The 26,387-nt window shown below is 54.0% G+C and overlaps 1 protein-coding gene across 4 annotated transcripts in view; it reads left to right on the top strand.

Moving 5' to 3' along the window:
• Positions 1–366: 366 nt before the first annotated feature.
• Positions 367–26,387, top strand: part of PDE5A (phosphodiesterase 5A) — a 97,456-nt gene continuing 71,435 nt past the window's right edge. The window contains exons 1-3 of one of the 4 annotated variants that reach the window (XM_079152905.1): positions 367–958; positions 13,795–14,383; positions 23,155–23,244. In XM_079152905.1, coding sequence (XP_079009031.1) covers positions 840–958; positions 13,795–14,383; positions 23,155–23,244 — 798 coding nt within the window. In that variant the 5' untranslated portion in view covers positions 367–839. Of the gene's footprint in view, positions 959–1,396; positions 1,475–1,570; positions 2,144–13,794; positions 14,384–23,154; positions 23,245–26,387 lie in introns of those variants that run through there. The other 3 variants (XM_079152907.1, XM_079152906.1, XM_079152904.1) reach the window with 3 other exon arrangements.

Below are 26,387 nucleotides of genomic sequence, written 5' to 3'. Positions count from 1 at the left end.
GTTAAATAGAAGTGATGAATCAGTTTAAAATCGAGCTGTTGCTCTGAACTACCCGGCAGCACTGGGCTTTCCAGTTGACCTAACTCTGCAGAGGTGTCCTTGTTTCCCAACTTCGTCGTCATCCGGGCTTTGTTTGCCTTTTTTTCCAGAAAATCTTTTCCAGTTATGAGCAGGGTATTTGATGCAACACTAAATGTCTTTAATTTGTAATTATCCTTGTTACTGTGAGCATTAAGCAGGGCACCGTCTGTTGGAGCCACACAGCTGCGCCGCGGGTCTGTCCCGGTGGTGGGACACGCCCCCTCCTCCCCAACGCTCCAGGGGCTGCGCGGGCTGCGCTCCGGAGGATTTCGGTCCCGGTGCTCCTGTGAGCGCGGGTCTGTAGGGCAGCGGCGGGACGCCCGGTAGCCCGCGCGCGGAGCAGGGCAGCCGCAGCCTCGGCATCTCACTTTCGCGTGGGCTCGCCACCTCCGCCCACGGCTCCGAAGCGGTGCCCCACGGTGACCTTGCCCGCCCTGAGCAGGACCTCGCCGACACACCCGCGCGCCAAGCAGCCGGCGCACAGGCGCACCCCAGCGGCCGCCGCCTCCTGCAGCCGCTGCCTTCAGAGCCCGCAGTCGCCGCCGCCGCCCGGGACCGGCACGCGGCGCCCGGTCCCCGCCACACCCGGGGCGCGGCTGCTGTGCGGCCCCGCCCGCCACACCTGGGCCCGCGGGCCGGGGCGGGGCGGGAGGTGTCCCGCAGGGCTCCCCAGGGCCCGGCGCGGCTAGCCGGGGAGGGTCGCGCGCGCACGCGGCTCCTGCAAGGACCCCACAGGGCGGAAGGCAGTGCCGAGCGCCATGGACCGCGCGGGCCCGGGCTCCGGGCGGCCCCAGCGGCCGGACCCCGACTGGGTCGAAGCGTGGCTGGACGACCACTGGGACTTCACTTCTTCCTACTTTGTTAGAAAGGCCACCAGGTAAGAATGATCGCAGGGACTCGCCGGGCTGGAACGTGGCCTGGCTGGTCTCTCGCGGCTGAACTTCTCCCCGCTCACCACTCCGGGACCCCCGCCCAGGCCCCAGTCTCGGGAAGCAGGTCCTCGCTCCATGGTAGGTCGCAAACTCCACTTGAAGCCCGCACGGCCGAAAAACTAAAGCGTCGGATTCCACTCAACTTGCTTACAAAGTTCCAACACAAAAATGTGCTGCGACCCCGGTCCCCAAGCCCCTGGCGTTCCCCGAAGCAAGAGCATTTGTTCGCATAGCGCTCGAGGCCCTTCCTTCCGCCCCCCATCCCCGGGTCCCCCTAAATCCTCTTAGCAAAACCAAAACGGCTTCTGACCCCTTTCCCGCTCCGGAAGCAGCGCTGCCAGCTCGGGCCCTGCGGCCGCGCTCCTCCCCCGCGCCCCTTGTCCTGGCGGCGGGGCGGGGAAGCGGGTGGGGACGCGCTCCGGGCGCCCGCGGCAGCGACTGCAGGAGTCCTCCCGGAGTGAGTGCGTCGCCTTTGGCCCCTTCCTGTCCCCTACTACCCCGCGCGCTTCCTTTTTCCCTCTTGCTCGCCGGAGGCAGCGCGGGGGCTCGCGGCGCGCACACAAGCGGGAGGGCGGCGCCGCGGCAGCGGACCCGGGGCTCTGGGCCCCGCGGAGACCCGCGCTCCCGCCGCCTGGTCCCGGGCCAAGCGCCGGGGCCCTGTGGGGCGGGGCGGGAGCCTGCGCGCTGGGAGGCGACGGCACAGCGGGCAGTGGCGCGCGTGGGAAACGCTCGCCGAGGAGTTGGAAGAATTGAGCCTGGCTGCGAGGGGCCAGAAGGGTGGGGCAGAGCGCGCGACGGGCGGGTACCCCCGAGCCTGCGGAGGCGGCGCGGGACCCTGGCGTGGGCGGCTCCCGCGCGCGGATCGGGGGATCTGCGGCCCGCGCCCCTCCCCGCGAGCCTCGCCCAGTGCCGGCCCGCGGGCCGGCGGCGATGCTGGAGCGGCCGCCGGCGGGGCGCGTGCTCCCCGGCCCCCGCGGCCGCGGCGCTGTGGGGTGCTCCCTCTCCTGGGCGGCCAGCACAGGGCAGGGGTGCGAGCCCCGCAGCGGCCGCACCTGGACGCGCCGCCCCGCGAGCCTCCTGGAGAGCGGCCCTCCGGCGCCCGCGATGCTGCCCTTCGGAGACAGGACCAGGTATTGGCTGCGCCCCTCCCTCTCCCCCGGCGCGGGTGGGGCGCCTGGGGCGCACCGCAGGGAGATGCCGGGTTGAAACGGACTGCGTGACTTGTCTGTACTACTGCGGATGTATTGCTTGGGGTCTTAGAGCCTTCTTAAATCCTGTTTTTCCGAAGAATGTTCAGAGTTGGGGTCGATTTAATATCTTTAGGTTTTCTTTTTTCTTTTTGGACAGACAACCTCTGGGAGCAGATCCCACACCCTTCTAAGTGCCCAAGTCTCCTCCTTTTTTGATCCTCTTTCCTGATTTCTCCTTCTTCCTCCAGAATCCTGAATCTAGATCCGTCAGAGACTAACCATGAAAGGAAAGTGGTTTCTTTTTAAATGGCACTTCTCTGCGAACTGGGGGCGGGGGGCCGAGCCCACCAACATCTGGAACCATCAGTTGCTGTGAGCCAACAGTTCTCAGGGGTTACTTGCTACCCCGAGGCCATCTGTCCCTGACGGGTCAGTGCTGCCCACTCCCAGCTGCGGCAGTCTCGGAGCGGAGCTCGAAGACTTAGAGGGGCCCAGGAGCCGGGCTGAGTAGAGCGTGTGGGAGGCGTTTAGGTAGATGATCAGCAGTGCCGAGATGAAACCAGTTTGTCCTTGGCCGTACATCAGCATGGATGTCTCTGTCTTTGTTTTACCTCTTGGAGTTAAAGACGCGGACCTGGGCTTTGTGGTGTGTTATTCGTCATAGATGAGGGCCCCTCACAGCAGAGCCCACCAAACTTTGAAAATGTTGCAACGTTGTTACAATTCCCCCAGATGCTTTTTCTTCCAAGTGGTATAGGATTAAAATCCCAGTTCTCAAAATTAGGATACGCACTGTAAAATTTAGATCACTGACACTCCAACCGCCCCGTCCCCCAGCCCCCAGTTAGTTTTTCTAAATAACAGTCGATGTTGGCAGTGGCAGACATTGCATGATGTGTGTGTGTTGGGGGGGTGTTCTTAATAGTAGAGTTCATGTTGAATACATGTTGGAAAATGAAACGTGCGATATTTTAGAGCCCCACAGGCCCTTAGGAGTTATGAAGTGCTGAGAGTTATCAGCATAAAGCATGCAATCTAAGGATTTTGGTGTAGGCAGAAGACCTTCATGAAATAGTATTCTAGTTTGGCTTTATACTCAATGTCATTAACTGCAGACTTTTAAAATAAGAATAAGAAATTGAATATTAGCTGGTTATAAACATGCAAACTACTAAGCACGTTGAGGTTAAAATTTTTAAGTTAGAAGTGCAGATCACTTTGTTTATGCTTGGTAAAATAAGAACTGTATGTGTGTTTGGGAAATTGATGAAACTGAACAATTCTGCAGAAGCCTGTGGAATATTTTAAGATTTAAAATAAATTTATATTCTTTCGGATTGTCCATCTGCACCCAGGCTTGCTGCAGAACTATCTCTGCATTATTTAATTGTTGTCTTTGACATTTGCACATGCCTCTGTGCTATCTGCAGACCAAATGACCTGCCTCCAGTGGGTTCTGGCATTCCTGAGCTCTTTGCAAAACCTGTGAATTTTGGTTGTCCTTGAAAGTAGTCATGCTGTGTAATTACATTGTTTCCTGTAATTATCTTGAAATACAGACCTAAGCAGCTCATTAAAAACTATAGCTTCCAGCATGGAAATAGATGTTTTTAAGTAATCACAACCTGTAGATGTGACTTTGAGCGTGTCAGTTGAATAGGGCATAGCATAATTGTTTGGCATAAAAATTAATTTGATTCTAGTGACTTGCATCTGGCAGGCGCCAGGCTTGCTCTTGTACACAGCTTGCTGTCCTGGGGTCTGGCACTGTCCACCTGGGCCTTGCACTTTCAAGTGAAGCCGGCAGCTGCTCTGACTCTCAACAGCATGTGAGAGTGGCTTCACCTTCCCCGAGTTATGAACAGCCCTGTGACCGTGGGTGATGTTTTAGGTCAGTAGCACTGTGCAGTGACCTGGTTGACTTTTTATTGCTTTGTTTTGTACCAGGCAAAAGCTCAAGAGTATTTGACACATAATGGAAGTAGGAGATACTAAGTGAGGACAGCTTTTATGACAGCTTGGGTCGAAGTCCAGAAACAGAACCTCTCCACTCGCAGCATGCAGCTTTCTGTGGCTTCCATTCTACCTGGTGCTGCAGAGCTGTGCCGACTGGGTCAAGTTCAGAGGCCCTGCATTTGGGATTCTTCTTTCTTTTTTCGTTGTCATTCTTTTCTCATTTCTAAAAGTTGTAGCATTTTTATTTGGAAGGTATTTACATTAAATTCAGATGATGGATATACAATAAATATTGCCCTCCATTCTTAAAAATGATTGTTTCTATAATTAGATAGGAATATAAACATCTTCCACAGTGTTCAGACAAATGATTGGTTACACACATTCTGTTAGGCAAAGGCTCTTGTGAAAGGTTGAACTTATTTATAATATTCTATGATGACCATTCTGGTGCAAAATGGCCTTTTCTCCCTATGCTGCTTATAAGCAGGGTCCATAGGGCCAGCTCCAAGCTGCCTCGATGGCTTCCGACCTCGACTGAAGACCTGATTCTTCCTGCGTAGAGGAATCCACAGGCACCCTGGAAGTAGGCTTCCCATCGCCCTTTCCCTCTAGTGTTTTCAAAGTTCCAGATTCAGGCTCGTTTTGGAGCCTGACCCTGCATGAGCATGGTCCTTGAAACTCTGGAAGACTCAGTGGGATGCCACTGACAGGATGGGATCAGCCGTCTCCTCAGCGCAGCAGACTTAGACAGGCTTGCTGTAAAACGAAGAGCTGTCTGCGATCTGAAGATCTGTAGAAGTTGCCAACGTGTTCATGGGGTAATTTGCACAGCACTTCAGAATCAGGGAACTTTTTGCCATTAGATTATGCTAGGCAACAAAATTTCCTGTTTGAATAATTCCACCTAAATTTGACTCTGGTTTCTAACATCATTTCTTTTAAAATACCTGAAACTTTTTTCAAATTGCCTGATGCCTGTGCCTTCACCCTGGTCTGATGACAGCGTGTGTCTTAATAGGAAGCACTGGCTTCTCCAGAGTTGAGAACACCAATCAGCTTGGAGCTTTGTGTGAATGCCCGTTTGCGGAGTGGATGGCTTTTGTAGGTGGGAAGGCTAAACAGAACTCCTGGGCACTTCCTAGTTTATACTGCAAACCCTTCTGGACTTAGTCATCTAGTAAGCCTGCCCTGAGTAGCAACTGTTTGCTCTCGGAGGTGACTGAAGGACAGAGCCCCTCCCAGGCAGGGTAGTGCGATCAGCTCTGCAAGCTCAGCGTTGATCGGTGGCGGGGACGGAGAAGCAACTCCTCTGCATTCAGGGTGCAGACCAGCTCCTCGCAGGCCCTTCTGTGACGCTAGACTGCTGCTTGGCTGTGGTTCCCTTGATGGTGTCACCTTGGTGGACATCTCAGGTCCTCAGGGGCAAACCTGTGAGCTACATACCTGGGAATAAAGTTGAAGGAAGTCATTCCACATGAGTCACTCATTTGATATTTAGCTCTGCAATCTCATTTACCCTCTTGGTGTTCTCCTTGTGTTTTGAATCATATTACCATTTTTTAACAATGTAACTGCGTTGTCCATTTTCTCTGAATGTTAGGAATCAAATGTTTATGGCAGATAAACAAACTGAGTGTTGAGCTGATCAGAATCATTTTGTTAAATATTCCAGGAAGGTTTTAGAGGCCTTTTTAAAAGACTAAGATTTCTCTGGCTTTTCGTTTGTAGTGAATACACTTTTTGAAGCCTTGTTTGCAGTTGTTAATTTCTTAATTCTTTGAGAAAAGGAAGTCTTCCCTTAATTTTGAATCACAAAGCAATTTTTGCAAATTATCTTCTTGGAACAATTTTGTTATACCTTAATAATTGGGAGAGAAAAGATCCCCATTTGATCTCATATTCCAAGTGAGATTATACAAATTAATAGTAATCCCTCTCTGTTGAACACTTATGCTAAAGAAAGAAGAAAAGATCCTGGTCTTCTGAGCTGTTGAAGTAGAGCGTGCACATGTGTGCACTCATGCACACATGTATGAACATAGATGCAGAGAGACATGCACACACATGCACACACATGTGCACATGCATGCATACATGCACACACACATGAGGTCTTTGGCTTTAGAGTCAAAGGACAGCATACAATCCACTTTCTCAAAGTTAGCAACGCATGTTGATCAAAGACATTCTTATTATCTCCAGTATAGCAGTCGGAAGGCTCTTGGTTGTAAGTGACAGAACCATGCAAAATTGACTCATATCACTGAAGTCTCTTGGAATTGACTTGGTTGTGAATTCAGTAGATCACATAATCTTGTCAAGATTCTGTTTATCTGCCTGCCTCTGTCTATCCATCTGTTTGCCCTTCCTTCCACCCATCTTCTATCCCGCCTGTCTGTCTGTCCATTTGTGTACTCTTTCCTGTCTGTCTGTGGTCCACTGTCTCTCCATCCATCCATGATCCATCCATCTTTGGGGCCTGCTCTGTGTTGGCTGTATTCTGTTGCTTTCTTCAGTGCGGGAAGGTTTCTTCTTGGCAAGCTTAGGTGAGCATTAAGCCTCTGGTGTCAGAGGTACATTCTTATTCATGTCAATACTCCCTAAATTACTCCAGCCTTGCTTGGGTCATCTGCCCACCCTGGGCCAGTCCCTGTGACAAGGACTGCTGTGCCGGCCAGTCCCCTATGGTGTGCTCTGTCCATTAGGGGTGGGGTCGGGATTCCAGAAGAAAGCGATGAGGGCAGACCCAGAAGTTCCCGATATCTTCTGTACCCAGGGCTGACTTCCTTTTGTTTTACTGTTAGTTGCATGTGGAATTTTTAGAATAAATAAAAGTAGGCATAATTTAGTCATAGTTACAGCATTTGTGCAACTCTAATGCCAAAATAAATTTTAAGTTCATTACGAACCCAGTGGTAAGACCTCAGCTGAGAGCAGAGTGGCGGCCTGTGTTTGTTGCCTCCCTGGCAGGGTAAGGGTCCCCCATGTAGGGTCTGAGGGCCTTGCGGGTTGCCCTGTGAGGACCAGCCTCTCCCGCAGGTGTCTGGACAATCATGGAGCTGTTGCAGCGCGGCAGACCGGCTTTGGGGTTTGCTGGGTGGGCAGCATAGCTGCATGTTTTATCTTCCCAGGAGCAGTGTCAGCCCCTGTGCCAAGATGAGGGCCGTTTTCCTAACGGTCACCCCAGTCATTCACGGCATGCTTCTGTCACCTGTTGTTGTTTTGATTACAACCAGTTTGAAAGCACAAAGGTAAAGTGTCTTCACAGATGACACCAGGATCTTCAGAACTTCCGTGTCTTGGACTCTGGGGATGGGGCGGCGGGAGGCCCGTCTAGCCCCGCATCTCCTACCTCTAAACTCAGAGCAAATCGACTCCCTTACTTGCTGCGTTGGTTTTAGTTACTCTTTTCTTTCGGCTGCAGTAGGTCTCCTCTCGGCAGCGCCTTTCACACCACGTGACTGTGAACAGAGGCAACAGAGCCCTGTGTCCCTCCTGATTCCCAGGAGCATCGGCACCCTAAGCCCGTGTGAGCAGTTCTGCGTCTGGTTTACATTTGGTCCCAGCAAGCTGCTCAGATGTTTTCTCAGCTGGAGAAAACTCGAAATACTAAATAACTTCGGGCAGCAGCGCGCTCACTTCCTCCCTGTGCCAGACCCAGGAAACCACTTCCTGTAACCCCAGGGCAGAGACTCTGGAGGTTCAGGAGGTTTTGTTCAGTGCCCACCTACCGCCAATCTTCTGTTCGTCTAAACCATGCTTCTCGAAAGAGGAAGCTGGCACTTGACGGTGGTGCCTCTGCCCGACAGGCTGCCACCCTGCAGGACTGAGTGCCAGCAGTGCCCTCACGACCCGGAGGGAGCCCTGCCCGTGTTTCCAGGTGCCCCAGCACTAGCGCTGTTGCTGGGAGCCCCTCTCCCGAAGCCTTAGGCTTCGCTTCTGCTTCTGGTGATTAAAGACCAGACTGGACACAGCACAGCTGCACGTCCAGAACCGCCCTCCTAGGAGAACTACCAGCCCCGGGCTTGCTCTCTGGAGGCGGAGACGATGGTAGGTGGCCTTCTCCACCTGGGATCTTAGGACTTAAAGGAACCATGCGTATTCCCACACCTCCCTTACCTCTTGAGCGTGACTTGGTTTGTGGCGACATGCTGTGTCCTGCTTTGAGAATCTATGGCGCCTGCAGTACAGTCAGCGACTTTGGTATCACTCACTCATTCTGGTAAATGGGAACGTGAACAGCGGAATAGAGATTTTATGACCTGCAGAATCTTTCTCAGGGTTAGATGGATTCTTATCAGTGGTTTGAAGAGAGCCCCTGGGGGCTTGTGTGAGGAGCTGGACGGGTCTGGAATGGGGATGCAGTCCCGACAGTGTGTTCCCAGCTGTGCTACCAAATGAGCCTGTGCCCAGCCCAGGTTAGCCAACCTCAGCTTTAAGATGGGGAGAGAGGGGGAAGGCAGACCAAGGGATTCCTCAACGAGTTCTAGAACTGCCTCAAGTTCAGCTCTTGGTTCTCACTGGGAGAGCAGAGTAACACCTTCTCAAGTTGAAGAGTTTCAGTCTGGGAAGTGGTTTTCCAAACGTGAATATGGAGCCAAGTCAAATCATGCAAACAACATAATGAACACCGAGTAGAATAAGGATCCAGGAGCAGGAAGATCAGCCAACATTTTTTGTGTGAGTTATTTTTGTGTTTTTCTATAGATAATTTTAGCAGATTAGCATGTGACCGTTCCTTCTGGTTAGAAAATGTAGTGCACTCTGCAGTTTGGGTCCTATGACTGATGAGGGGCATCCACGAGGGAGGAACGTGGTAGCATTTCAGGGGTGCGCTTGAAGACCTGAGTTGGCCGTTGTGGGTTATTCAGGCCACAGCTTTTGCCCAGCCTTTGCTGGTGTGGCTGAGGCTCCCTGGAATCTCTGCCCAACGCCGCGGGGCCTTGCTCTGTGCACCCTCGAGGCCCGTGGCTTCTGCCTGTCTGGGAGTTTCCCCAGGAGACCAGTGAACTGAGTCTCCAGGCAGCCTGTGGTGCGTTCCTGTCCATTCGTCAAGATCGAAACGCTGCAGTGCAGAATCCGGCCATAAAATGTCACTGTGGCTCTCATTGTGGGCGGCTCTCCCTGGGCCCCTCTGTCCTGGGCGGCTCTCCTATAGGCGGCTCTCCCGTGGGCAGCTCTCCCGTGGGTGGCTCTCCTCCTGGACAGCTCTCCTCCAGGGGGCTCTTGGTGTTTCCTCACTTTGGTGTTAGATTTGTCTTTGATGGTTTGGGGGGAGAGGTCCCCAAACATAATTTATTTCTGTAAAATAATAAACTTATAAGAAAAATACGTTGCATTCTGGCATTTGTGTTTCTCAATCAAACCTTCAGCTCTGGGTGGGAAAAATGATGTCATGTGTGAGTACAGTGATCTGTGTGGAGAGTCCCTGTTTTCTCAGTTTTAATTTGAAAAAAATATGTCGAAACAACTCTTTTTACTGTATGAAGGGCTTCTGTCAAATTGGTCCTTTTAAATTAGTGTCTTAAAGCAAGCAGTGGCTAACATTACTGAGTAGATTCTCTTAATTGAGAAGGCAATTGATTTCACAGCTTGGTCACACTCAGTAATTGGGCATCTCACGCATGGACGCATGGACGCATGGTGCCGAGCACTCCAGGCAGACTCAACGCTGGTACTTGCTGGTCATCTTTGTCTTTAGCACTTTTAAGGACCCTGGGGTGATGCTGTGCCTGCATTTTACATAGTGTGAATAACATACCCAGCATCATTTCTTGGAGAGGTCTGGGGTTGCACTGTGCCTCTGTCCCCCGTGCTGGGCTGGAGCTCAGGGTGTCTTCACGCAGGAGAGGACAGGCCAGTGGACCCGGCAGTGGGACACTGGTGCAGGAGCTCGCCTCTCCCAGGGCCTCTCAGGTGCTCGCACGCTGCCGAAGGATGTGCCTGGAGATGTTGCCCAAGCAAGCGTAGCTTCCACGTGTAATTTTAGAGCGTAGAAAGTGGGAAATCTCAAATGACATCTTAAAATAGAGTGGCTGAACACTCAGGTACTGGGCCATTACAATTGTATTTTTAGTATTAGAACAAAAATACCCGAGTACAGTATATTTTCAAAGAATTTTTATCCTTTGATGCATTATTTTAGGCAAAGGTACAAGGCACATTAAACTAGTTCCATCTAATTAGTTGGTTCCATCTAATTATATTTTTAACTCACAAGGGTTATTAGGTTTATGTTAGAATTTTTCTTTGCTCTGTGATTTTTTTCTTTTCTTTTCCTGCTTTTCTGGAAGCCAAGATGTTTTATTAAACTTAGACAAAATATTTCCATTATTTTTCCCTCTCAGTTATTTTCCCTTCTGAGGTATCTAGAATATTGAAGGGGTACTTCAAGGCATTTCTGCCTCTTCCAAGTCTCGTTTTGTAAGAAGCACAAACAGGTCGATTTGGTTAAAGTGGAGTTACTGCAAACAGAACCCTATGGACACAGTACACATGTATGTTCATGTATGTTCATGGGAACACCCGTGTGTGCATGTGACCACGTGCATAGGCGTGTGTTCACATGAATCACAGCCCGTGTGTGTGTGTGTGTGTGTGCATGTGGCCATGTGCATAGGTGCGTGTTCACAGAAATGCCCGTGTGTGTGCATGTGTGTTCACAGGAATACTTGTGTGTGTACATGTGCACGTGGTCATGTGCACTTGTGTGTGTGTTCACAGGAACATCTGTGTGTTCATGTGGTGCTTGTGCAAGTGTGTTTACAGGAATGCCTGTGTGCACACTGTGCATGTTGTCGGTGTGTGTGGCCCTTGTGTGGCTGTGGTGCTGGCTTCCCAGGGCCATCGGGGGCTTTATTTGGTGCTTCCTCCAAGGCCTCTGGACCATCAGCACGGGGAGGTACTGAGTCATCCAGATTCGAGGATGTTCCTGAAACACAGACTGTATGCTGTGGCCTCCTTTCCTGTGATGGGGTCATAACATCTTGATTCGAACTGAGAACCTGGCCAGGGACACTTTGCTTCTTCACTCAGGGGTGCCCTACAGTCCCTTCACTGTTTCAAAGTTACTTCCGACCAGTTTCCAAGAAGTTTACAGAATGCAAGATGAAGAAGCTCAGTGTGCAGAACTTACACTGTGCCAATACCTGTAGAATGATTGCTGTTGGGCACCGTATAATTTGATTATTGATTGATTGATTCCATCATTTTAAGAATGCAGACCCTTTTCATGCACTTTGCAAGTGGCGTGCGGAGGATGCGACATGGAGTGTTTTATTTCCTTGGTGTGTGGACTCTCGACTTGCTCTTTGTTGAAACCCTTCAAGTTTCCACTCCCTGGATTCCCTCGATCCAGTGTTACCAGTCACAGTTGGCCAGATCATCCCTCAGTGTATGAAAGACCCCATGTCCACTGGCGGCTGCAGCTGCTGCAGCTTGGGGCAGCTAGTGTGGGCACCTGCTGGCTTTCCTGGGTTCTGCACCCAGGTTCTGACCTTGTCCTGAGGGCGCGGGGCTGCTGTGCTGTGGGGAGCCTCGGGAGAGACCATGGAAGAGACGGTGGTGAGCATTCTCAGTGGGCAGGTGTCCACACTCAGTCCTTACCAAATGAGAGGGTCGAGCTGCTGGAGTCTTCCGAGTGGAACCTGCGGACAAGCCCTCGGATCAGACCCAAGCTCGGAAGAGAGTCGAGATGCGAGGTCGACCGTGCTTGGGTTCCTTCCCTTCCTGGACTTGCACGCGTCTTTTGGGAGGTCATGCTCCTGTGGGAAGGGTCCTCGTGACCTGCGTGCTGTGGTGTAGCAAGCCCACACCAGGACCCGTTAGTCCACTCTGCCTGGGGCTCGGGAGATCTCTTGGGCGAGCCTCAGGAGTGAGCAGACAGCCTCTGCTCCTTACCCAGCCCTCTGCCCCCAGGGAATGGGCACGCGGGAAATGGCAGGACTTGGCAGTCATGATCCTGTGCTCTCTGCCGTCTCCACCTGGCTTTGATCGTGACTTCTAGGGAAGAGTTTGAAAGGCGTCCATGTGCTTGGAGGTTGAGTGGTCTGCTGGAGGCCACTCCTGGCTTGTTGACAGTGCAGGCTGTTTGGGGTCTCCGTGGCCAGCCTAGTAAGCCCTGCTCACTGGCCTGGTTTTCTTGATTGAGGAGGGCCAGTGCCTTGAACTTGAAGGGCTGGGACTGTCGGCATTTCCCCGGTTTATCCAGGATGACACTGAAGCTCCCCGGAGGAAGACTGCTGCACTGGTCACATGCTGAGGTTCGGCCAGGCCAGGAAAGCCCAGGGACTCCCAGCAGTTCACCGTTTTCCCTTTCGTAAGAAGAGGGCGGCTTGGTTCCCCAGCCCACAACCCCAAGCCCCAGCTATGGAATCTATTATACGATAGGGTTTTGAGAGCCAAATACAAGAACTGGATTTAAAGAGAAATGTTATGCTCTAGTTTTACCATGACTTAACTAAACCAAGAACTCTGCAGAGCTCTGGTTATCATGTGCAGGATCACAGTGTGGGTGGCCTCTGCTCTCGATGATAACTTGGTCGCCTGGGGCTGTTGGTGTGCTGCGGGGAACATGGAATGTACCTTTTCTTTGTTGTCTGTCAGCCAAGGATTCCAGCTAGAAGACTGGAGTGGCCAGAGGTCATGCAGGTCAGGGCCCCAGATGAGCTGAGAACCCCCATGTACCTGGAACCCAGTCCTCGCATCCTGCTCTGCTGTGCGCTGAGCCCACGGCCTGAGACGACTCTCGACGCTCGTTTTACATTCCTTTCAGCGCAGTGCCTTCAATATATAAAACACGACCCAGTTTCAGAGCACGGCGGTCACTTAAGGACACTGTCCTGGGGAGTCCCTGCTCTCTGATCCTTGGGGACCTGCTGCCATGTGTGTGAAGGGTGTCTGAGGACAGGCTCCTGTGGGAGCAGGCTGCGTGGCTGGCCATGCCCCTGCAGGCCCCCTGCCCAGCTGATCTTGGCTGTAGTTCAGGGGGTTTCTGAGGGCCATCTTCGTGGTTGGTGTTGGTGTCCCCAGAACGTGCACCTCGTGTTCTCAGCACCGGGCCCAGGACTCTGCTGTGGTCCTGCTCTGCCCTCCCACTGTAGAAGGGCTTGGCCCAGCCCTGTAGGTCAGCCTGGTCATTCGGAAAGCAGTCGGGTCAGGGTCGGCCTCTCCAGAGTTGGAAACGTGCTGATGTTTCCTTCAGTGTCTGTAGTGGCATGTTTTTCTGAGCTCCCTCAAGTCAAAAAAGAGAAGGAAAGTCACAGTGTGTCCTAGGCACAGCAGTGACCACCGGGCCAGAACCTCCCCGTTTCTTGAATCCCACCGGTTCCTTTTCCCTTGTGTGGACATGTCCGTGGGAACCCCGACCTTGCCTTCCCTAGGCAAATGCTCTGTCCACCCGTGGAGACTGAGCAGGTGGGCACAGGCAGCCACCCGGGAGGTCGCCCGTGGGAGGATTCAGCCGGCCTCCCGTGGGGGCAGGTGCCGGGTCTCGTCGCTGTGCGGACAGGGCCTGCCTTGCGCTTTGTTCACAGGGCAGGCTCTGGGGCGAGGGCCCTTCCTCCCCAGGCCCAGGACCTGAGGACGTCGGCCACGCCCTCCCCCAGCCTAACGTGTGTGCCTGTCCTTCCCAGGGAGATGGTCAACGCGTGGTTTGCTGAGAGAGTGCACACCATCCCCGTGTGCAGGGACGGCGTCCGAGGCCACCCCGAGTCCTGCACCTGCCCCTCGCCCCAGAGCCCGCGTGCAGACAGCAGTGCCCCTGGGACGCCTGCCAGGAAGATCTCTGCCTCGGAGTTCGACCGGCCCCTCAGGCCCATCCTGGTCAAGGACTCCGAGGGCGCCGTGAGCTTTCTGTCCGACTCGGGGAAGCCGGAGCAGATGCCTCTCACCCCGCCACGCTTTGACAGTGACGACGGCGACCAGTGCTCCAGGCTGCTGGAGCTGGTGAAGGACATCTCCAGTCACCTGGACGTCACGGCCCTGTGCCACAAGATCTTCCTGCACATCCACGGGCTCATCGCGGCGGACCGCTACTCCCTGTTCCTCGTGTGCGAGGACAGCGGCAACGACAAGTTCCTGGTCAGCCGCCTATTCGACGTGGCAGAGGGGTCCACGCTGGAGGAGGCCTCCAACAGCTGCATCCGCCTGGAGTGGAACAAGGGCATCGTGGGGCACGTGGCCGCGCTGGGCGAGCCCCTGAACATCAAGGACGCCTACGAGGTGGGTGGGCCAGTGGCGGCGGGAGGGGCGTGGCTGCGGGCGGCCAGCAGGTGGTGGCCTTCCCACCGCCCAGGCCCTGGGGCAGGAACTGCCCGCCTTTCAAGTGACAGAGCGCCTCCCAGGGTGCCTGTAGAGTTGGGCTGAGGGGAACTGACCTGTCCTTCTTAGGGGCAGCGTGAGGGGATGCATCCTGTCGTTGTCTCCTTCCGCTTACCCGAGTCTGTGCCGACTCTTCGTGACTCAGATTCTCCCGAGGTTCCAACGTGGCAGGTGTGGACACTGTCCACCCGCCAGCCCACACCTGGGCTTTCCTCATTCGTTCAAGTGATCATATCCATCCGTTCAAAGCCCTGTTGATAATCTCATCTGATTTTCTTTCCTTCCACTCCTTTATTTTTTTTAAACAAACTTATGAATGTCTTTTTGAATATAGAGATTTTTGCTCTAGGGTATTTCAATGAAAAACCTTGATAGTTCTGATTTTGCAATGGCAATTCACAGACCTTTATGGATTTAAAGATTAAAGGCTAAGAGTCATCAAATTTCCCATTGAAAATGGTCCCTGTGAGGAATGTTTCTTGAGCAGGGCTTCTTGATTGACACTGCCTGCTTATGGTGCAGCAGGGTGGAGGAGGTGCCAGCTCCCTGCTGTGCACACTCTGAGGTCGCGGGGGGGCCTCCTGCTGCCCTGTGGATTCGAGGGTCCAGATGGTTGCTCTCGCCTGCAGCCCTTGTGCCTCCTGCCCTGCCTGCAGATAAGTCCTACTACATCGGTTGGGTGGAATAAACAGGATTTCTAGCAAAGTCCCAGCTTCACGTGGCAAGGAAGGTGTTGAGAAGCATCGCAGGGCCTTGCAGCCGTGGGAACGGCTCCTCATGGACACTGCGTGGGCCCGGAGAGCACATGGGACTTGAGTAAGGGGTCATGTGCCTGCTGGTCCAGAGGTGGAGAAGCTGTGGGAGAGTCAGGGACGTGGGGCCAGGAAATGCTGGGTTGCTGCAGAGGAGACCCTAAGGGCCTGTGGGGGCTGGGGGCTGGACAGCCAGGCAGAGGAAGGAACATCAATTCAGAGTCCACAGGAGGGGCTGGAGATGCTTTGGAGGGGCCCAGATGAGTTTTCCTTTCTGATGAGGAAATGATTAGGAGGATACTAGAAGCCATGAGAACAGTGGACAGCTCCAAGGTGAGGAAGCAGGGATCCAACCTGGGTCCTGCCTGAAAGGTCCATGGGAATGGATCAGGTCAGGAGGGAGCCATGGCCACTGGTGGGAGAGAGAAGTGAGGGGAAACGAGGGGGCGGCTGGACTTTGAAGTACATGGCAGAGCCATTGGGAGCTGAGGGTGAGTTGGTGTGATGGACCCACCAGGTGTTTTCAGACTCCCTCTGGCTTGAGCAGCTGTCTTGCACCTCCGTTCTCTTGAAGACTTGGTGGTCTTCAGGGGCTGAGCAGCTGTCATGCACCTCCATTCTCTTGAAGACTTGGTGGTCTTCAGGGGCTGAGCAGCTGTCATGCACCTCCATTCTCTTGAAGACTTGGTGGTCTTCAGGGGCTGAGCAGCTGTCTTGCACCTCCGTTCTCTTGAAGAGTTGGTGGTCTTCAGGGACTGAGCAGCTGTCGTGCACCTCCGTTCTCTTGAAGAGTTGGTGGTCTTCAGGGGCTGAGCAGCTGTCATGCACCTCCGTTCTCTTGAAGAGTTGGTGGTCTTCAGGGGCTGAGCAGCTGTCATGCACCTCCGTTCTCTTGAAGAGTTGGTGGTCTTCAGGGACTGAGCAGCTGTCTTGCACCTCCGTTCTCTTGAAGAGTTGGTGGTCTTCAGGGGCTGAGCAGCTGTCATGCACCTCCATTCTCTTGAAGAGTTGGTGGTCTTCAGGTACTGAGCAGCTGTCTTGCACCTCCGTTCTCTTGAAGAGTTGGTGGTCTTCAGGTACTGAGCAGCTGTCATGCACCTCCGTTCTCTTGAAGAGTTGGTGGTCTTCAGGGACTGAGCAGCTGTCTTGCACCTCCGTTCTCTTGAAGAGTTGGTGGTCTTCAGGGACTGAGCAGCTGTCTTGCACCTCCGTTCTCTTGAAGAGTTGGTGGTCTTCAGGGACTGAGCAGCTGTCTTGCACCTCCGTTCTCTTGAAGAGTTGGTGGTCTTCAGGGACTGAGCAGCTGTCTTGCACCTCCGTTCTCTTGAAGAGTTGGTGGTCTTCAGGGACTGAGCAGCTGTCTTGCACCTCCGTTCTCTTGAAGAGTTGGTGGTCTTCAGGGACTGAGCAGCTGTCTTGCACCTCCGTTCTCTTGAAGAGTTGGTGGTCTTCAGGGACTGAGCAGCTGTCTTGCACCTCCGTTCTCTTGAAGAGTTGGTGGTCTTCAGGGACTGAGCAGCTGTCTTGCACCTCCGTTCTCTTGAAGAGTTGGTGGTCTTCAGGGGCTGAGCAGCTGTCTTGCACCTCCGTTCTCTTGAAGAATTGGTGGTCTTCAGGGACTGAGCAGCTGTCTTGCACCTCCGTTCTCTTGAAGAGTTGGTGGTCTTCAGGGACTGAGCAGCTGTCTTGCACCTCCGTTCTCTTGAAGACTGGCTGGTCTTCAGGAGCTGAGCAGCTGTCTTGCACCTCCGTTCTCTTGAAGACTGGCTGGTCTTCAGGAGCTGAGCAGCTCTCTTGCACCTCCGTTCTCTTGAAGACTGGCTGGTCTTCAGGTACTGAGCAGCTGTTGTGCACCTCCATACTCTTGAAGACTGGCTGGTCTTCAGGGGCTGAGCAGCTGTCTTGCACCTCCATACTCTTGAAGACTTGGTGGTCTTCAGGGGCTGAGCAGCTGTCGTGCACCTCCATTCTGTTGAAGACTTGGTGGTCTTCAGGGGCTGAGCAGCTGTCGTGCACCTCCATTCTGTTGAAGACTTGGTGGTCTTCAGGGGCTGAGCAGCTGTTGTGCACCTCTGTTCTCTTGAAGACTTGGTGGTCTTCAGGGGCTGAGCAGCTGTCGTGCACCTCCGTTCTCTTCACAACTTGCTGGTCTTCAGGAGATGTCTGCTTGACCTCTCTGGGGTGTGGCAGAATCCAGGAGGGGAACAGAGGGCACAGCTGAAGGACTGGCAGGTTTGAGAATTCCCTTCCACTCTCCAGCACAGGGGGTCACGGATGACAGAGGCACTTACCTGTTCTCCATCTTTGCCGACGAGGCCTTTGACTCTTCCTGGTCCTCGCGTCTCCAACCCTGGTGGGTCTTCACTCACATGTTTTATTTAACCTGCTCTCCATCTTTGAAGTTCTGACAGCATCTCTTTTTTTTGCAATTCATAATGGCCAGTAATGGTGCTGCCATCTAACAGGCCTGTGGCCTTGACTTACAGTGCTCCAGGCTGCAGCCTCAAGGCCTGCGGACCGGTCACCCTACCCCTGTGTACGGAGCAGGCCAGAGGCGCCTGCCGAGTTGTGGGGAAGTCACTGAGCCTCACCCAGGACTTGAATGATCAAGACACAATCTCGAGGTTTTTGGGTTTTTTTGGTCTGGAGATTGAACCCAGGGACCTCTGCCACTGAGCTGTATCCCCAGTCCTCTCCTTTCTTTAATTTTGAGACAGGGTCTTGCTAAGTTGCTGAGTCTGTCCTTGAGTTTACAATCCTCCTGCCTCAGCTTCCCGAGCTGCTGGGATTATGATTGTGGGTCACCATGTCCGGCCAGTCTCATAGTCTTTCGTGAGAGTCATCAGATTATGAAAATACAGTCTAAAGTATTCTGAGCCCTACTTCTTTTGACCTGCAGCTGTACAGAGGCACTTTGTAGCAGTCGTCCTTGAACTTGTTTGACCACAGAACCTTTTAAAGGTTGTGCTAGAGCAATGGAAAAACAAGAAGTGACCATGAAATAGAATAGTGCTCAGACTGAAGGCAAGAATCAAAAAAATTGTCTCAGATCAATTGTAAGAAATTATCAATATTTGGTTCATTTTTTCAAGCTCATAACAGAAAATGATATAAAATGGCACAGACTTGGAAATGTAGCTGTTCTATTACTGATAAAATAACACATGTTGCAGCAGCCTCAGACCAGATCCACCACTCAGTCCTGGGTCTGAGTCCGTGGGTAGTGGGTGCACTGCCCCCTCCACCACCCACCAGCCGGGCAGTGCTGGCTGTGGCAGGGCTGAGTGCAGGGAGAAGACCTTTGAGCTTGTCAATGGGAAGGTGATACTGTCAGGTGCAGGAGAGGCTCTGGGGTGCCCGGGGCAGGCGTGCCTGGCCTTCTCCGCTGCGTGGAGCCTGAGCTGCCCAGAGGTCCCGGCCTCAGGGTCCCACTAGTGAGTGACTGACGTGGACTCGTGCTTCCTTCTCGGCAAGGACTTCGACCAGCGTGCCCCGTTGTCTTGCCTCTTGGTCACCTGTCAGTGGGGAACGGCGCCCCAGCGTCTCTGTCTTCCTCTCCTGGGACCTCTCAGAGGGCGCCGGCAGCTGTTTCGAGGGACGTCCTCCGTGCGTAGACTCAAGCTGGGCCACGGATGTTGATGTGGAGACCCTGTTTGGTTCTCCAGCACCAATTCTCAATTCTGACGCACCTTGAAGTTGCCGGGGACCCTGCTTGTCTCCAGGCCCATCCCCAACTGGGATCCCCAGGCCCCCCCGCCCACTGACTGCCGCTCGGGGCTTCCCAGGGCCCTCAGGGTCGACTCGCAGAACTCAGGAGGCTGTCCACTGCAGGGGCAGTGCTGTCCCAGAGGCTGCACCGACAAGCAGCCAGGTGGAGGAGGTGGCCGCCGGGCTCCCCGGCCACTCGCCAGCCCCCGGCTCCCAGCCCACTCCGTGTTCTCGCTGAGGCTTCATGACCCTGATGTGACAGGTTAGACCGTTGGCCACTGGGTCGTCTGCAGTCCTGCCGCCTTCCTCCCAGCGGCCGGGGCAGACCGGGTGTTCTACGCTGCTGCTTGCCTGGCGGGGTTTCCTGGTGCTCGGCCCCACCCCGAGGCTCTCTGAGGCTTCCACTCACCCCGCACCCAGCGAGTCATCTCTTCAGCATGGACGTGGGTCTGGTTGGAAGAGACTTGCCAAAATATAGAACTACACCTTTCACGGGGCAGTCCCCGCAGCACAGGAGGTCTGTGCCTCTGCGGACGGGACCAGGCCAGGCTCCTTTCTGGCATTCTGTGGGCCCCTGTGCGTCTTCTCCAGAGGCACAAAGTGTACGCCCACCTGGTACCTGGTTCTTGTGACGTCAGATCTGGCCATGGAGTCACATGTGTGGGCCTTCACCCATGTCCTCATTCGTGGGCTCTTTTAATGACCTGGGCTCTGATTGCCGTTGTCCACCCTGGAGCCCAGCTGTGTCAGGTCTGCTGGCTCTGGTGTCCTCGTCAGTTCTCTCCTCCTTTTGAGTGTTTCCCTGCTTTCTGGCTCTTGCAGACATTTGCGGCCTGTCTTGTTCTTTCCCTCTGTAGCCCTGCAACTGGTCTTTGTTCTCAGGGGACCTGGTTCCTTCAGGGCAGGGAATGGTGTGGGGAGACCAAGATGGCGGCCCTAGACGTGCTGGTGGTTCCTGGCTCCTGCTCACCACTGTGGGTGTGTCTGCTGACACTAGAAAAAGACATGAAGCTCCAGTCACACCCATGTCTCTCCTCTGTGTCTCTGCTCACTGTGTGAACGACGGCTAGTCCACACCGATGCCTCCAGCTGCAGCCCAGCCTGGGGTGCGTCCCTTCCTCCTCCTCCTCTCCAGAGGAAGGTGGGGCTCCCTCCTTCTCATGCACTCACATTTCTGCACAAGCCAGTTCCTACCCCTGCCCTCCGCAGGCCCTGCCCCTGCTCCTGCTCCTTCAGGCTGTAGCACCCTTGGGACGTCTGGTACCTGGTGGCGACAGACGCAGGTTCCATTTATCTGAAAGTGCCGTTGTTTGCCCGTGTTTTTGAAGGACATTTTCACTGTGCCCGCGGTTCTCAGCTGATGGCCGTTTCTGTCAGTCAGCACTTTGAAAGGGTTTCCTCTTTGTTCCTGCCTGTTTTTCTCAGAGGTGTCCAGTCTCCTTTGTATCATGTGCCCTGCGGGCTTCTCCCTGTGTGTTGTTCTCATACCAGGCGAACACGTTGGAGGTCTTCACCAGCTTTGGGGACTTCTCCATCACTGTCTGAGTACCTTTTGGCTGCTTTCTCTTGGGACTCCAAAGCACTTGATCCTGCCCCTGAAGCACCGACCGCCACCCTTCTCGTGTCGTCCTGCGCGGTCCCTCTGGACAGGTGCTTCCTCTCCGTCTGCCTTCAGCCCTGGGACCCCGTTTCTGTCTCCAGTCTCCATTCACCAGTGAACTTTTTGTTTTACGCACTCTGTTTTTGGTCCTAGTGTCTCCATTCAGCTCTTTCCTTCGTTTCCCTTTCTTCGCAGAGACTCCCACGTGCTCCCTAGTGCTCTGGGTTGAGTCCTTACGTGCGCTCACGTGGCTGCCTCAAAGCCCTGGTCTGTGGAGTCTGACATCTGGTGGTCCCGGGGTCATTTTCTGTTGCCTCCTGGTCTCTCTGTGTGGTTGTGGTTTCCTGTTTCTCCGCGTGGGCCGTGACTCTTGATAGTGTGCTGGACACTGTGCGTGTCCAAGGGGAGTAGCCACTCATGCTTCTGCCACCCTGCTGTTATTTCTCAGCCTCGGCTCGGCATTTCTGTTCTGCTTTACAAATTCCAGCCACTTCAGAGGGTAGAGCTCTGAAGTTCCTTTTGGAACCCTTGGTCCACTTGGGCAGCACTGACTTTCTCCAGGACAGGAAGCTGCCCAGGCACTAAGCTGGATGCTACCAGGTGAGCAAGTGTCTGCTCCTCTGCCTCCCTGTGGCTTCGTGGAGGACGGTGGCTATCTTCCTAGGAGGGCAAGCCCAGTACCAGTGAGTGCAGCCTGGCATGGCAAGTGGACGTCCAGCTGCTCCTGTCTGCTGCAATCTCGAACGGTCACAGCAGGGACCACGATGGTAGTCATGTTCCGCTTTCTCTGTCTTTTCCCTGGACCTGGAGGAGTGAGAAATCCCTGTGTGTACTGCCTCTGCACTGGCCTCGTTGTTAGGGGAACCCTCCCTTGCAGTGCTGGGAATTTGGAACGTCACTGAGAATGAACTTGAAGGGTGTGTTTTGTCCCCCCACCCTGGGGAAGGGTGACATCAGGATTGCCGTTGACACAGAAAGCTGTGAGTGTCGTTCTGATTTCCACGTCCAGCTCTGCTGCTTTGATTGGGTTACGTCTCTGCTTGTAAAGTGGTCTCACGGTTCCAGTCTCAGTGTGCAGTGGACTGCAGAAGGTGCATGCGCATCCTCATTCTATCAGTTTGTAAAGCGATCTGCTCTTGGTCAGTCATCGTTCACTTCTGTCATTCCTCCATCCCAGGACCCTGCTTTCCTTCCCGTGCAATCTGAAGATGTCTCAATACCTAAAGATAAATAAGAACTAATTTATAAGAAATATTTAGCTGAGGCCTCTGTGTGTCTTTGTTAATATAATCTTGAGCATATTTGAAAAATAAGCAAAAGCAAAGTGTATATAATATTCTGTGATTTTATAACTTTTCCTTTGAAATTATCTCTAAAGCCAAGCGTGGCCTCTCAGAGGAAAACTGGCTTCATTTCTGACCCCGTTTGGTGGATGCGCATGCATTGGCCCACCCCATCCACAGCTCTGTCTGGGCCTGACTTCAGATTAAGATGAAGAAAACGGGAGTGGCCCTCAAAGGACCAGGGTTTCCCAGCGTGGGTCTGCCACGTTCTCGGGAGAAACTGCAGGTGCAGAGTTGGGAGCCCTTCTAGGGCCGTGCCGAGGAGTGGGCCGCGGGGGATTGTGTTCCGCAGGTCTGCTCTGTTCCGCTCTCACCCACGCCTGTGTATCTGTGGGTTTCCTTCACTGGTTTGGCCTGATGAGCTCAAAGTGATCGCACGATAACGATAGTGTCGTCTGATAGCGAATTCCCTCCCAGAGTCCGCAGCCAGATTTTAGGTCTTCCCAGTCTGAAGCTTAATGGAGAGAATGACTTCTGCCTCCCTTTCCTTGACCCACATGCAGCACTTCACACCACCAGGAGGTCCTTGGTCATCCTCAGAGGTGCACCGTGTGCTTTGTGAACGGGGAAGGAGACTCTGAAGAGTTGTTTAACTGACAAGTCCACACTTTTTTTTTTTTTTTTTTGCACATACAGAAAGTTTGATTCTCATGAGCCCTTGAGGTAGAGGCCCGGAAGGCCAGCGAGAGCAACCTCCGCAGAGGAGGTCAGGGCTGGCTCTGGAGCCTGCGGGTCCTAGGGGCCTTCCAGAGCCATGCTCTCTGTGGGCAGCACAGCAAAGCCAGGCCACGAGACAGCGGGGATGGCAGATTGTGTCACAGAGGTGACAGGCGGGGACAGCAGATTGTGTCACAGAGGTGACAGGCGGGGACAGCAGATTGTCACAGAGGTGACAGGCGGGGACAGCAGATTGTGTCACAGAGGTGACAGGCGGGGACAGCAGATTGTGTCACAGCTGCCCCTTTTTCCTGAATTGTGAGGCTATCTAAATAATATTTTTAATTTCCTTTCTTTTTTAAAGTCTTTGTTTTGAATTTTGTTGTTGTTGTTGGTTTCTTATAAACACTAGATGCTAAAAAAAAACCTTGAATTCATCTTTGTCAAATAATGGCAGCGTTTATGAGATTTTCAGCCTGCTCTAATGATAATGTCGTTACTCCTTGCAGCAGCCAAGTCCAAGGTTGGATTTCTCTGATCTAATAAATTAGAAAAATCCCATCAGTCTTTGTACAGGTCAGTCATCAAATTTAATTTCTTTTTCCTTCCTAGGATCCCCGGTTCAATGCGGAAGTTGACCAAATCACAGGCTATAAGACACAAAGTATCCTTTGTATGCCAATTAAGAATCACAGGGAGGAGGTAAGACCATTTCTCATTTTATAAAAGGTCATTTGGGAAGACTTCTCTCTCTGAATTTGTTTTTACTTTGCACACACGTGACTCACATGACAGTGACAGGCATGTGCATACAAAGGCCTGGGTGTCCCGCACCATGTTTTTCACGGAGACCGCGGTCACCAGGCTGAGTCCTGACAGAGGCCTCACGATGGCCTTGTGCATGCCATCTCCTGCTGCCCTCTCCTGAGCACCTCATTCTACCGTAGAATACATCATTAAGCTGGGATTAGAATGAGTTATTTCCTCATAATGATCATTCAAGTTGTGATGATTTTTAGTTGACCTTTGGATTTAAATTGAGATTTTGAAAAAACAGAAATTGTAGCTAATTCCCATTGTGTAAATTTCAGTGTGAATTGTATTAGTTTCTATTTCACCTAATTCAAAGATTTGGATTCTGTCAATACTCAGAGGCCTCTTCATTTTATATTTACTTGAAAATGTAGTTCATGTGCCCTCAGTCCTAAACTGTCGCTCCCAGCTCCGCCTGCACACTGCAGCCTCCCAGGGTCCTGAAGAGGGGTCACTGTTAGTCAGGTGCTCAGGAGAAACGGAGTCCGGTGCCTCTAGCATGCAGGAGGGGACCTGTCACGGGACTGTTCATGTGGTCAGGCTAAGATGCCCAGGGTGCCCCGTCTTCAGGCTGGAGAACCAGCAGTGGGCAGCGTGATCTGCTTGTGTGCTCAGCCCTGAGGACCGGGGCTGCTGGCGTGAGTCCAGGCCCCATCCCCAGAGCCTGAGGGTCCCGGCTGCAGGAGAGCACGGGCTCTTCCTCTGCTGTTCTGGGCCCGAGGTGAGTTGGAGGTGCCATCCTCACGGGTGGGAGGGTCTTCCCCAGGCAGACTGGATTCCAGGGCTCTTCCTCCTGGAAACAGCCTCCAGATACACCCAGGTGATGCTACAGCTGTCCCGCGGCCCTGAACCCAGGCAGGTGGACATGCGACTTCCCCATTAACACCAGTGGACCAGGTCCTAGGGTGGGGTCTGGACACTGGTGTGCACAGCCAGGGCTGAGGACCCCTGTGTCCTGGAAGCACGCGGGTCAGCAGGCTGCTCCCTGGAGCCCCCGGGGCCCACAGAGGTCCCAGTGCCCCCTCCCAATGTCAAGCTTCCTAGAGCTCCTGGCACTGCAGTGTCCCACACTGGGCCCACGCCTGTCCTGGGGCGTGCAGTTCACCAGCCACCCCTGACCATAGGCCTCCGACTCACAGTGCAGAAGCTGCACACGTTTGGCAGGAAGTAAGTGCGCTTCAGTCTTTGACTTTCAGTCTTCCCCAGACCCGGCCCGAGGGATGCGTGCTGGTGAGGTGGGGTGGTGTGCGGCCTCAGCATCCAGCGGCCAGGCCAGGGGGCCCGGCGGGTGCAGCTGGAGCTGCACGTGGCCCATGGGCATCCAGTGCATGATCCACACAGGCACCTCACATGTCAGGGTCACTGGCTTGACGTGTGGCACGTCCAGGGTGTCTGTCCCCATCTGTGCTGGGCTCCGACATCCCCGTCCCTGCCCGTGCTGGGCTCCGACTTCTCTGTCCCCTCTATGCTGGACGTGCTGGCTTTTCCATGACATTTTTCCCTTTGGTTCCGCCTTTTCCTTCGGGGTATCTTGCATGGCCCTGTGAGGGGTGAGGCCTGCAGCACTGCCCCTTGGTGCGTGTTCCTGCCCTGGGAATTCCCAGAGCACACCACCTTCGGAGTCAGTGCCTCTGTGGTTGCAGAGGCCAGGACTTGCCTGGAGACCCTGCTCAAGTGCAGAGACTGTGCTCCCTCGGTCCCGCGGCTCTTTTCTAATGAGGACCCAGCTGGTGCCCTGGCCTGTGGTCGCCCATGGTTAGTAAGGTCCTGTGACAGGTGCTGCTCAGTGGTCCAAGTGTCCCACACCGCGTGTTGCCGCCATTTCTCAAGAGGGAAGCTCCTGCACAGGTTATGTAAGATTCCTGCAGCCGCGACATGAGTGAATAAACGTGGAAGGCCGTATGTGGACCAGTGGTGGTACAGTTAGGAGGTAGGGACGTGTGCCCGCGCAGGACTGCAGGTACCGCCAAGCTGAAAGCCTGTTTGTTGTGCATCTGAACTTAAGTGTATCCAGTCCTATCTGCTGGCCCTGGGTATGGGCCAGCAACTGATTTTGTACACTCTAGAAGACCACGTGCAGCTTTTAGCCTAAAGACTTGGCCCCCAAGACACCTTTGTGCTGGCGAAAGGATTTAGCCCAACCCTACCTGGCTCAGCTTCTCTTTCTGGGCAGCAAGAATGATCTCTCCAACAGCAGGGTCCAGGGCAGCCCAGGAGAAGGTTTGGCCCCATTACTCGGGTGAGTGAGGGCAGATCCTTGCTTAGAAATGTCCTCAGGCCCGGCTTCCTCCTGGCCCACCGGCTGCCCGGGAGGATATTAAGTCAGCTATCAGCAGCAAATCCAGCTGCGTCCAGGCAGGACTCAGATACAAGGCGCCCCCCTCTTTAAGTGCTGCTGATGAACTGGGTGGATGAGACGCAGTGGAGAAACCGCCTCCTTCCTGCCGCCCCAGAGCTGCGCCTCCCCACCTCCACCCAGCCGCCTCCTGGTCTGCTTTGGAGACTGCCTGCTGTTTAGAGCGCGCCCTGGGCATGGGCCATGTGGCTCCGGGGCCTCGGTGTCTGCCGGCTTGCTGGAGCCTCCGCGTGGGTGGCAGGCGGGGCAGCAGGGCATCCTCCTGTGGCAGCTGTTTGTCCATCCCCTGGTTGGTGGACAGTGGGGTGTTTTCGGTCTTTCTTGAGTTCTGGAAAACCTGCTATCTGTCCGCACACGGATCCGTGTGGACTTGTCTCCGTGGGGGCGTGTCAGGCCCGGGACGCGCTGGGTCCCGTGCAGATGAAGGTCAGCGTCCCGGCGTGCCACCCCTCCAGGTGGCGGTCCCTGTGGCCCTCCCTCCCGCAGTGTGTGCGCGACAGCCCTTGCTCCTCGCCCTTGGCGGAGTGTACTTGTGGGCCTGCGGCGCTAGCCACTCTGTGGGCAGGACTTAAACCTGATTACCGAGTGTGTGACCCTGCTCGACCTCGCCGCTGCCGGCTCTCAGGTCTGCCACAGCTGGGGTCCGCAGCTGGTCTGGGTGGCCTGCGGGCCCTGA

Source organism: Sciurus vulgaris, assembly GCF_902686455.1.
Source record: "Sciurus vulgaris genome assembly, chromosome: 9".
Taxonomy (NCBI): Eukaryota; Metazoa; Chordata; class Mammalia; order Rodentia; family Sciuridae; genus Sciurus; species Sciurus vulgaris.
The sequence above is the reverse complement of the archived record's forward strand: the minus strand, read 5'-3'. Positions and strand labels throughout refer to the sequence as shown.